The sequence below is a fragment of the Giraffa tippelskirchi genome, chromosome 11, assembly GCF_054371585.1.
Source record: "Giraffa tippelskirchi isolate mGirTip1 chromosome 11, T2T-mGirTip1v1.2.pri, whole genome shotgun sequence".
Lineage (NCBI taxonomy): Eukaryota > Metazoa > Chordata > Mammalia > Artiodactyla > Giraffidae > Giraffa > Giraffa tippelskirchi.
In genome coordinates, this window is record NC_137285.1 from 18,068,245 (window position 1) to 18,080,885 (window position 12,641).

The 12,641-nt window shown below is 38.3% G+C and overlaps 1 protein-coding gene across 6 annotated transcripts in view; it reads right to left on the reverse strand.

Moving 5' to 3' along the window:
* The window catches only part of ATP2A2 (ATPase sarcoplasmic/endoplasmic reticulum Ca2+ transporting 2), a 59,021-nt gene that overhangs the window by 12,872 nt on the left and 33,508 nt on the right, over positions 1–12,641 (reverse strand). For all 6 annotated transcript variants that reach the window (XM_081539997.1, XM_081539994.1, XM_081539995.1 and 3 more), the window contains 5 exons: positions 11,021–11,106; positions 9,636–10,100; positions 4,956–5,044; positions 4,192–4,294; positions 3,216–3,347 (listed from right to left, as the gene is read on the reverse strand). In XM_081539997.1, the coding sequence (XP_081396123.1) occupies positions 3,216–3,347; positions 4,192–4,294; positions 4,956–5,044; positions 9,636–10,100; positions 11,021–11,106 (875 nt within the window). The remainder of the gene's footprint in view (positions 1–3,215; positions 3,348–4,191; positions 4,295–4,955; positions 5,045–9,635; positions 10,101–11,020; positions 11,107–12,641) is intronic.

The following is a 12,641-nucleotide window of genomic DNA, read 5'->3' on the forward strand; positions in this document are numbered from 1 at the left end:
TAGTTATTTCTCTTCATTGAGTATTACAGGTCTATAACCAAGTAATTCTAAACTTCAGTTTCTGTAAAGCTGAAATCTTCACGTTGCCTCTGAAGGGTTTAGTCAAACACCAACTAATAATAGAGCTGTCAGACAATGTGGCTTTGCTTACTGACAAGTGGGGTGAATTCCCTAAAACAGAAACAAAGGACCTGGACTTGTTTCATGGAAACCATAAGTCTGGGCAGGATGCCACAGGAAAGGCCCAAGACCCTTGTGGCTGTGAGACTGTTGGTTGTGAAGCAGGAATCTTCTACTGTGAAAGATTCTATACTTCAGCTGAGGCATCCTCCATTCTGGCACGAGTTTTTATTTCCCTGGAGAGTATACAAGAGGCAAACTGATGTAAAGGAAACAGAGTGCTGGAGCAGGCTCCCATTCTGCCTCACACTGCGAGATGGTATGCACGTCACTGAGGGCCTCAGTTTCCCTGCCTGCAAGTGTGAGACTGGACTGGATGGTCCTCAAGTCCTTTTTACAACCTGAGATTTGGCGTGGTGACTAAATGCTTAAATAGCTGAGGTCTTTACCAGGTGCACTGTCACCCACCTTAGGCTACCTGTGCCATGAGGTGCCACCCTACTCCCCCAACACACTGCCTCCTCATTTGCCCTGGATACCTAGGGAAGGATGAAAGAAAGTCACCGTAGTGATCGCTGAAATAAGCTGTGCTTTTGTATAACCAGGAAGGCTGTATTTATAACCTGTTTCTCTTTCTTCTACCAGAAAACCCTGACTGAAGGACAGTAGCACTAGAGTGCTACAAAGAGGAGCCTCAAGCACTGACTGGCTGCGCCTTGGAGATGACAGGTATCTAGGTCTGACACTAAGAGCTTGTGTGTAGCAGAGCCAAACTCTGAAGAAACCTAAACTCTAAGGCTGGGAGGCAGTGGGCACTGGGAACAGGTCTGGAGGACCCACTGCAGACCACACTGACACCACCCTGCACGCACTGCAGGCAGACAGTGTTCACCCTGGTGCAGGGGGGCTCTGTGCTTCCAGGTCTCCAAGGGCAGGACCAGATGCAGACTTCAGGGCCTGACTTGTTTCCTCCCAGGCCTCTTCTGCTCCTGCTTGTCCTCACAGTCCCTTCAACCAGTATTCTCTGGCTTCTGCAGCTTCCATTTCTGAGCTTCCTTTGGTTGCTTCTGGGCGTCAAGGCTTCTTCTCTTCCTTTTGTTCTAATTCTACCTGCCGCTCGCTGCTTGTCACTCTGACCTTCGTGTATGGTAACATCTTGTTCGCATGTTGCTTACTCTGCTTCTCAGCTAAGCAACCACTCACCACTCTAGCTAGAACAGAGGTTACTGCTTAGGTCCATTCAGCTGGCATCACCATGACCATAAGCAACAAGTTGGTCAGCAAACATCAGGCCTTAGCCTCAGCAACCTGAACAAGGTCCATGTCATGGAGCTGCCAGCCTTTTTGAGGCCACACGCTGGACCTGTCCTGCAATGAACTGTCACTGGATTCTGTAGCCTCACACACTTGACGCAGCTAAACCTGAGTAAAACCATCTGGAACAGCTGCTGGCAGACACTGGCCATCTGGTCGGCCTCCAGCACCTGGGTCTCCTCAACAGGCCAGTCCACCCTGCCTGCCACTTTGCTCAGCCTAAGAAAATCCTGGCTCTGGGGCTCCGACAGGCAAGGGAGAACAGCTGAGGGAGCACACATTTGTCTAGTGTTCGCACACCCGACAGACACACCTGCACCCCCCAGTATTGCTACTCCACTCACCATAGCTGTAGTAATTCTGCTCAAATAAATACAGCATGTCAAAGTTTTAATTACTACTAGACTCAATGTGCTAACGTTGTGCTGAGAATCTCTACTTCTGTACTATGAAAGTTACATCAATGTCAGGTTTGCTAATCAGGGTCATACTGGTGATAAAGGTTTCGTTTTCTGCCGGTTTTGGTGTGGCCACACTGCAGCTTGAGGAAAAGTGTCAAGTCCTGACCACGGGACAGCCAGGGAACTCCTGACAACTTGTATTTCTTCAGTGTTGGCAGATTTGGGCCTGAATAATTTGAGGGGAAGCATAGATTTTGAATTACAGATCTAGTTAATTTAACAGGCATAGGATTATTCCATTTTTCTTAGAAAAATGTCAGCTTACAAAGCTGTGCTACTGAGAGGATTTGCTGATTTCTTTTATGCTGTTAAATTTACTGATATAAAAATTTCCAGACGAGCTTTTTGATCTTGTCTTTATTATTTCCTATTTCCTTCTACTTGTATTTGTTTTTCCATTTTCTTCAGATGGAAACTTATGTATCTTTTTAATTGATTTTTAGTTTAATTCTATCATGGTCAGCAACAGTCTGTACAATCCTTTGTAATTTGTTGAGTCTTGCTTCACGGACCAGCAATACAGTCTATTCTGGTAAGTTGTTCCTTATGGATCTGAAAAGCATATTAGGAGCAGCACAACAGAAATAAGGGTTTAAGTAGATTTACAAATGTTGCTCCATATCCTGATTTTTTTTCATCTGCTTGTTCTATCAATATTTGAGATAGGTGTGTTAAAATCTCCAACTCTAATTGTGAATTTGTCTAGTTTACCTTTTATTTCTGCCAACTTTTGCTCTGTGAACTTTAAAATGTGTTAGTAGTACACTTGCATAAACAATTAGACTATTTAACACAAGGTCATGGGCAACTGTGATAAGAAGTTTTGATAGACTAGAAGGAGGCAAAAGCTTGACGGGAGTGGACTCAAGAAAATGGGAAAAGTGAAATAATACATAAAAACGGTTCTTTGAGACGTTTTACCAGGAAGGAAACGAAGCAGGGTGCTTAAGTGAAAAGAAAGTTTTAAGATAAAAAACAACTATTATTTCTCTAATGAAGATCCAGTAGAGACAAGAGATTGATAATGCAGGTAAGATGCTGGGGCTTATTGGACAAGGAGCAGCTGGGTTTTACTGGGAGCAGAAAGAGTACATGTCACAGCACAGGTGGCTGCATATGGAAACTGTCCATTGATAACTTTTATTTTCTTGGTCAAATGGCCAGATCAATTTACCTTACAGTGAAGATGGAGAAGGAGATACTCAGAGATAGTTTGAGGAAATAAAGTAGAGTAAGTTGTCTAAGAGAGTGAGTGCCTGGACTGAGGATATATGGTAGGAGTGATGGGCAGCATGAACACCACCAAGCTCAAATACTGACCGAGTTGCAGGCATTGGCTCGTTCTATTTTAGAAAGACCCTTCAATTCAGTATCAAATACATTCATCTTCTCTACCAGGCAAGTGAGAGCAGTCTCTGTAGCTTCTCCAACTTTTTCATACACACCCTTCGCCTGTAGTAGTTGAAAGCATACATATTACAAAAAGGGAAAAGTAGTAAAAACAAGTAAATTTTCTTTAATAAAGACTTTCCAGAGAAGGACACTCTGTCCTCCATCACATTATTGTTCTCTGGGTCATTTTTATGCTATCCTGGAGCACATGATCCAAATAATTAAAAATAAACTCAAAGGACAGGTGTGCATTTGATCTTTTTCTTATAATTAGGCCTTTCATTTCCCTGAACTATAAGCCAATAATCACAGTATTAACTGAAACATGAGAGCTTGCAAACAGTATTTGTAATTCCATGTCATTATTTATCATTCTACAGAATTTATATTCTTTTTTTGTTGGGGACGGACTTGCCTTTAGAAACCAAAAAATCTATCTCACTGTTTATAATTTAAAAAGGGATGAAAGAAGGTTTTCTGTTGGTTAAATTTTATATAATAACATCATCAAAACAACCTTCTAAGCCTCAACCTGTCCTCAAGGATGCAATGATACCCATCTTAAAAAGCCAAGATCAACACTCTATACTTTCAGGAAAAAGTATCCTGGGTTTTCCTCATTTATAGTAACTAAGCTATACACAGAAGAGAACATCATGTGTGCTACAGCTCCTAGCTGAGGACCTGCAACGCTCAGCCACAGAGAATATAGGAAAGGCCCCCAGCTTTCTTTGGGTAGATCATGCTGGCTCTGATAGAGACAAGCTCTCAATGGAAGGGGCAAATAAAATCAGGAACTCGTGCATTCAAAAAGGGAGGAAGGCAGGCTAGATTTTCATCACGCCCACCGCACCCTTGAACTAGAAACAGCCAGGTCTAGTTTCTCATTTTTGAGGAGGCTCACCTCATTGTAATCCAAAGCAGAGTCATTACAAAGAGCACAAATTGTCGCCAGTTCCACAAGACCATCATACTGATGACATTTCACTGGTTTATCATCTTTATGTCTGTCAGAAGAAAAAAAATAACTCTTAAAGCACATTGTGGTCAACTGTGGTCATTTTTATTTATTTTTTTTACTAATAAATAGAATTTTGTGTACAACAGATTGGTGAGCATTCAAAAGAATTCAAGTGATGGCTCCTAGAAATCTGATGTTGGAGACGATAACAGAATTTGTCTCTGATATCAGTAGTCAATCAGTAAAGACCAGAAATTCCTAGTTGCTGAAATTCCTCCACCACTGGTATCCATAAAGAAAAAACAGGAATTCCTTGGTGGTCCAGTGCTTAGGACTTGGTGCTCTCACTGCCGGGGCCCCGGATCTGATTCTTGGTTGGGGAACTAAGATACCACAAACTGTGTTGCATGGCAGGCAAACAAAAATAAAAAACCACCCCCAAAACTCCACCTAAACAGAAACCCCACTTGAAAATTTAGGCTTCAAAAGATGCAAAAGGTTCACTGGCTTAAACAATCGATTTCAACTGTATATCAATGGTCAGGTATGTATTACCAATTTTATTTTTTAAAAAGTAAGCCATTTTGATAACCAACATGAGCTACACATCATGAAAACTATCCGAATATTTTAGAGACACTGTAAGTCTATATAGGCACCAAACTACGAAGGTGGAGCCTTTCAAAAGACAAGGAAGGTTTACTCACACTTCTCCAATAGGTGCGTATGTTGATCCAGTTATGGTAAATTCATTAAGGGAACAGGTATCACCTTCGACTTTGTCCAGAATGAACATCTACAGAAAAAAAAAGCCTAAGTGTTTAAAAGATATATATAAAAAAAAATGCTAGAAGCATATAACCTTTGCTAAGTCAAAAGGCTCTTCTCACTTAAGTGTCGAAGCTCAGCATGAGAAGTATTGTTCCTTATTCTAACCAGACACTATTAAGACTGCCTCCCCCATTCATCTAACAGTCTGAAAAACAGCATCACTGAGGTGCTGAATAAATAAGCAGCAATGGCACCAGGCAGAGGAGAAAGAGAACCTACATGAAAACCAAGTTATGAGTACTCTGGGCCAGTCAGTTCCAAAGACTCAGTAGTACTTTTTAGAATACTCAGAATTCCAAATGGCAGGCTGAGAAAGTGACCTAGGTATCCCCACTTTAGAGCTAAGAGTAAAAGCCTAGGAAGAATAAACTCACATATCAGAGTGGCATAAATATTCCCCAAGTAAAGTAAGACAAATTGCTTCTCTACTCCTTCCCACTTACTTTTTATTGTGGTAATAGCTCATTTTCTATGAAGCTGCACAACCACATGTATATAGTAAGGAGCCCGCAGAGCTGAATGAACTGATGTTACCAAGATGATAACAGATGGAAGCGTGCTTTAGGAAGGAATTCCTAATTTTACAGAATAATAAAGTGACATGAGCCAGTTTTTTAAGGTGAGGGTATTTTTTTTTTCCTTTCTTGGTTTGCTTTCCAATTGTAATTCAGAAGTCCAGTTTGGAATGATCAAACCATTCTACAATAAAGAATTTTTAACATGTTAAACTCAAGTAAAAAAAAGAGCCATGTAATGCTTTGAAAAATCTTTTCAGAGCATTCCGACTCTTATTCAGTAAGAAAATCTGATTTTGTTTTAAAATAACTTCCTTTGCCTCATAAGATTTGTTTGTTATATAGCATATACTTTTAAATTCCAGAAGCTTCATTTCAAAAGTATACTCAGAACTAAATTAACCTGGGAACTGAACTAAAGCTGTGAGACAAAAGGATTAAAAAAAAAAAATTATATATAATGGGATTTAAAACTGTGATGACTCCTGATAAAAGGCTCTAGTTCAAACACATATAATTGGTGTGTCAAATGAGGAAAGGATTCATGTCCAAGGTCACATGCAGCAAGATCACCAATTCCTACAGTTTTTTTTCCTAGCAGATATAACATCTAAAAAAGGAATTTTGGCAGAAAGCTCTTTCCAAAAATGTCTGACATTTACAGAAGACGAAAAAAAGGAACAGAGAGGTTAAAGATGTGCTCAAGGTTACACAATTATTAAGTGGGAGAGAGAAACAGGTTTTACCAATCTCTCCTATCAGAAAACTGAACTTTACCTTACTGTTAAAAGCTGTGGAACCCTCAGACATGGCACAATTTCTCAGAGCCTAAGTTTTCTAACCTCTTGAGCAGTATTACCACACAATTCAAACAAAGTCACATGTGAAAAATTAACTACACTAAGACTTATCAAAGCAAGTTGGCATCATTATGACTACACCATGTCACTTCTTTAATGACACTGTTTATAAAAGTGAAGCTCCTTGGGTCTATACCACAGCACAAAATATTCTAAGACATTCAGAATTCTAACCCACACAAACTAAATCTGAAGGCACACAGGCATTTTTAGACTGCAAGCCAGTAAACCATTTAGAAACTGCATGATGAAAGTACCCCTAAGTCAAGGGCAGTTATGCAACCCACTGCAAGAAACCTCCTGTAGAATACTGATTAGCATCAGCTTTCTGTTGCCAAAGGTAGAACAGAACAAAGAGGCAAGCTGTTTCTTTAACAGAACATTTGAAATCAGATTTAAGGGAAAATATAAGAAAAAAATCCAACATTTTTTGGGACCAAGGAAAGAAAATTTAGGTAGCTCAGTTACACTCTGCATCTACTTAAGACAAGCTAGAAGCTTGCCACCTGAACACCTGTCCATTATTTCTTTACCAACTGAGCTATCAGGATCTGGGTTTTGGATAACACAAAAAGTTGAGGGTGCGTATATCAAAAAATTACCACAAATTTAAATTTGGTAAGAAAAGATTCTGAGGGTTCAATGTATTAAAATAAGAACAATTTCTAATGCTAAAAAAACCCATTATCTAAAACCCAGAGATAAGGCCAAGGGGATGATGGCATGTCCTTTCAATGTCATTCAGAAGCATTACTTAACAGGCACACTTAAAGATTTAGTGTGCTGGGAAAATTTAACATTCTTTCACTGTGCTATTATAAAAGGCTCATGTTTTATGAAGTTGTGGCTTTTTGTCCTCTATAAAAGATAAACTTAGTTTGACTTCCCTGTATGATATTAACCAGTTTTTGTAATCTAACACACACTGCTGCTGCTGCTGCTGCTGCTGCTGCTAAGTCGCTTCAGTCGTGTCCCACTCTGTGCGACCCCTAGGCCTATTCTAATACTGAGCACTTCCTCACATGTTCCTGTAACCAGTTTTACCATCTTACTGATTTTCTCTCATTGAACTAATGACCCAAACAGAATCTTTGACATGAATTTCATTCAATATTTATGAGCTGTGTCTCTTTTGAAAAATTACTTTGACTTGTACAAATGATTAGACTTACATTCATCATGAAATGATTATCAGTTAGTGAATATCCATCTTCTAATATAGATGCAAAATAAGAAAAAACTGTTTCCTTGTGATGAGAATTCTGAAGATTTACTCTCTTAACAACTCTCACACATAACGTACAGCAGTGCTGGTTATCCTTATCATGTTGTACATGACATTCCCTAATATTTAACTGGAAGTTTGTACCTTTTGTTCACCTTCATCCAATTTCTCACCCTCCAGACTGATAACCACAAATTTGCTCTTTTTCTATGTTTGTTTTTGAAGTATAATTGACCTACACTATGTTATTACTTCCTGGTGCATGGGGATAATGATGTGATATTTCTATACATTTCAAAATGATCACTGTTAGGTCTAGCTGTCATCTGCCGCCATACCTAGATACTACATTATTACTGACTGTTCCCTGCACTGCACATTTCATACCCATGACACACTTATTTTGTAACTGGAAGTTTATACTGTTTCTCTCATCTTTCTACCTTAAAGTTGTTTGAATAAAACCTACAGAAATCGAATTACATGAAAGAACTTCATTCAGCTGTATCATTACATTATTTCTTTATTCTGCTTATGGCAGGTTTAAACAGTTTATTTTATCCTAAAGTGATAGTTAAAACAACGTAAGAGAAAGGAAGGATGAACACAAAAGGAAGCAAGTTAAACGCAATTATTTACTTTTCAAGAAGAAAAACATGTTTCATTCAATGTGTTAAGGAAATACCAATTAGAATTTTATGTAGGCAGGTAACTAGCTGGTTTTATACAATACTTCCTTTGAAGCTTGTGTTAACATACATACACTTAGAAAAACAGGGAAATAAAGGAAGCACAGTCACCTAACACATTTACAGACTGCTTATAGTTATAGTTACTTCCCCAATACAAGTATATCACTCATGTAGATAACCTCTATCAGATACAATTCAATTTGCTTTAAGCACATAAAAAGGTATCAAATTATAAATCAAAAGTTTTATGATCCAGCAATCCCACTTCTGGGCATATATCCAGAACTGATGAAAAATAATTAGAAAAGATACACGTACCCCAATGTTCACAGAAGCACTATTTACATCAGTTAAGACATGGAAGCAAGCTAATTGTCTATTGATAGATGACCGGATAAAGGAGATGTGGTATATATAGATATATAATGGAATATTAGTCATGAAAAAATAAAAAATAACGTCACTTATTCTATGTGGAGTGTAAAAAAAAAAAAAAGTACAAACGAATTTATTTACAAAACATAAGTAGAGTTGCAGATGTAGAAAACTTATGTTACAAGGGGACAAGCGGGGGAGGGACAAATTGAGAGATGAGGATTGATATATACACACCACTACATATAAAACAGATCAATACTCTCTTAATGGCCTATCTGGGAAAAGAATCTTTTAAAGAGTGAGCATATGTATATGCATAACTGATTCATTTTGCTGTACACCTGAAACTAACAACACTGTAAATCAACTATACTACAATTGCTTTAAAAAAAGAAAAAAATGCCACTTGCAGCAACATGGATAGACCTAGAGATCATACTAAGTAAATTAAGTAAGAGAAAAACAAATATGATATCACTTGTATGTGGAACCAAAAAAAAAAGATACAAATTAACTCATTTACAAAATAAAAATAGACCCACAGACTGGAAAAGAAACTTATGATTACCAAACGGGAAAGGGAGGGGTTAAAATTAGGAGTTTGAGATTAACATATATACACTATTGTATACCAACAAGGACCTACTGTATAGCAAAGGGAACTATACTCAATATTTTTTAATAAGCTACAACGGAAAGGAATCTAAAAAGAATATACAGATATATCTCTGAATCACTATGCTGTACACCTGAAACCAACAAATCATTGTTAACTACAATAAAAATAAAATTTAACAAAACAATAACCTTTTAATGACATGAGGGCATATTCTTATGATGAATCAACAACCATAACTCAGAAGATTCTTAAACTACTCCCACTTACCCTGCAGACTGACATCTGGTTCGTTGTCAGTGTACCCGTCTTGTCTGAGCAGATAACTGAAGTACAACCAAGGGTTTCCACGGAAGGGAGACTTCGAACAATGGCATTTTTCTTTGCCATTCTGCGAGTTCCAAGAGCCAGGCAGGTGGTGATGACAGCAGGCAGACCTTCAGGAATGGCTGCTACAGCCAGGGCTACTGCAATCTTAAAGTAGTATATAGCACCTCTGATCCAGGAGCCTCCATGAACTGGGTCGTTGAAGTGCCCAATGTTTATGATCCAGACCGCAATGCATATAAGGGAGATGACTTTAGACAGCTGTTCCCCAAACTCATCTAGTTTCTGCTGGAGGGGTGTTCTCTCTTGTTCCGTTGCCACCATCTCATCTCGGATCTTGCCAATTTCAGTGTTAACTCCAGTTGCCACCACCACTCCCATGGCTTTGCCAGCAGCAATGTTTGTACCCTAGGACAGAAGGAGAGAACTGGTTAAGAGATTAACACCATATCCTACTTAAATCCTGACTAGTAAACTCATACTTGTGTGGATTTTGATGAGGGCACCCAGACTCTTTACTGGGCCTCTCTACTACTCTCTACTCACCACATTCTACTGGGCCTTCAAGTGGCTACTACTCAGGTAAACAGCCTTCAAATTTTGATGATGAGCAATACCTCAGGGCAGGTGGTGTAGTATATCTCTCTGTGATTCTCTGTGAAATGAGAATGGTACCCACTTGCCCCAGAGTCCTCTACACTGGCCCACCTGAAATCTCTACTCACTGAGTCTGCCTTGCAGAGAGGTTTGGACTGGAGCAGAGCTTAACCCCTCTGTGTTCCAGACTTTTCAAACATTATGTCTGAAAACTGTATTCCAAACTTTTCAAACAGCTCTCAACTCTAAGCATTCTCCACCTCTCCTTTCATCCCTGTAATAAGAAGGGCGACCAGGACCAGGAGCTGCCCTTGAGGACCTCCACTCAAGCACCGGTATTCAAAGTGTAAGGTTTCCCTCCCCACTCTATTTTAAGTCCTAGTTCACTATTTTCACTGTAGCTCTGCAGTACTTTTTAAAAATTTACTATGGGTGGTTAGATTCCCATGTTAACATACAAAAGCCTACTACTTGAAATACCACTTTAAATTCTAAACAAAAACTATAAATTTCTCAACTTTATATTTCAAAAAAATTTTAACAGAAAAATTGGAACAGTACAATAAACATCTATTTTACTTTTCACCCAGACTCACCAATTATTAATGGTTTGCCACATTTGCTTTCTTTCTAAACACACACCTTTTAATTGTGAGCTATACGCAGTTATTATCCACGTCATTTTAAAGGAAACACCCCTTTAAAGGTTAAATCTTATCCAACGCACTTACAGAAAAGAGCATGTTCTTCTTATCTTGATTGACAGCCCGTGGGTCAGGGACAGGGTCAGTGTGCTTGATGACAGACACAGATTCACCTAAGCAGGTGGCAATACAGAAGGTTTGTTTGGATCTATGCAATTCACACCTAGAACTCTGGTACCCTCACATTCACTCACGCCAATACCACCCTCAGGAAAAGGAAAAAAAGGCCCAATTCATTCAAAATGATATAAACTAGTAAAATTCAGTAACAGAAACTAATTTCCAAGAAAAAAAAAAATCAAAATAAAAGAATTTAATTTTGAAGTAAAATTCAAGTCAATTACCTTTATTTTCTTAACTATTCAAATTTTAGTTCATTTTCAAGTATCACTTTATACTCTAATATAGTGGTTGTAGGTTTGTTGTATACTTATATATACACACACTCTAATAGTTAAAAAGGTGAAAGTATATTTACTTTTAACAAAATGAATAAACTGTAGATTCAGATATGAATACTGAGGCTCATCCATTAGAAAGCTTGTTTTTGTTCAATAATGCCAAAGATGAGAAATGAAAACACCGTTCTAGATAATATTTGCATGCACTTATCAACTATTCTACTTCAATAAACCAAAATGAAAAACAGCAATCAGCAGCACTAAAAAGACCACATAGTCTAAGAGACCACGTCTTACAACTTTCACAATGTCTTGTTGAACCTCGTCTAAACCTAACAGTCACCTATGAAATGCAGCTGACCCTTGAACAATGCAGCAGTTGGGGGACCAACCCCTCTGCATTCATAAAACTGCACAGAACTTAGGCCTGGCCCTCTGTATACATATGATTCCTCTGGATGTGCAGTTCTGCATCTGAGGATTCAACCAACCGGTTTATTAATGAAAAAAATCTGCAGGTAAATGAACACACGCAGTTCTAACACACATTGTTCAAGGGTTAATGGTATATAATGAGGGTGAAATATGGCCCTAGTTGTTAACTCAAATTTCAGGAAGCAAATTTCACTCTCAATATTTAACAGAAGACTCTGGTTCTTCAATCTAGCCTAAAACTAGAGTATGATTTTTATTTAAAATAGAAATTATTTTTGTAGGCACAATATGAGAATTTTATACATACAATCCGATCAATTCCCTACCATTTTATGGCTTAATCAGCGTCCAGGTTGTTGCTGATAATAGCAGTTTTAGTAGATAAGCTATTCATAAAGAAACAATAAAAAATACAGAGCCCAGGTTACTCACGTCCCTACTTCTAAGACATTTAGTTGCTTTTCAAAACTAATCATCAGATAAATCTTTGAATTTTATATTTACTCACTATTTAATTCAGGTTAGCATTGTGTTTAAGTTAATCTTCTGACCACCTGACTTCCAGTTAATATGAACCCTCCACCCTAGACTGTGCCTTTATCAAACAAAAACGGGAAAATGTTCCAAACAATTCCAAATCTAATTAGTGTTCAAACTTTAGGCAGTAAACGTTCACCATTTTGGAGGGTGCTGACTTTTGTTAATTGTACATTTGACTATTGCAAAGTATGTCAGGTGTGAGATTAGCATTCCTGGAGTCTATTTTTCCTACCTGGAAAAAACACTAGGTAATTAATTCACTTTCCACAAAA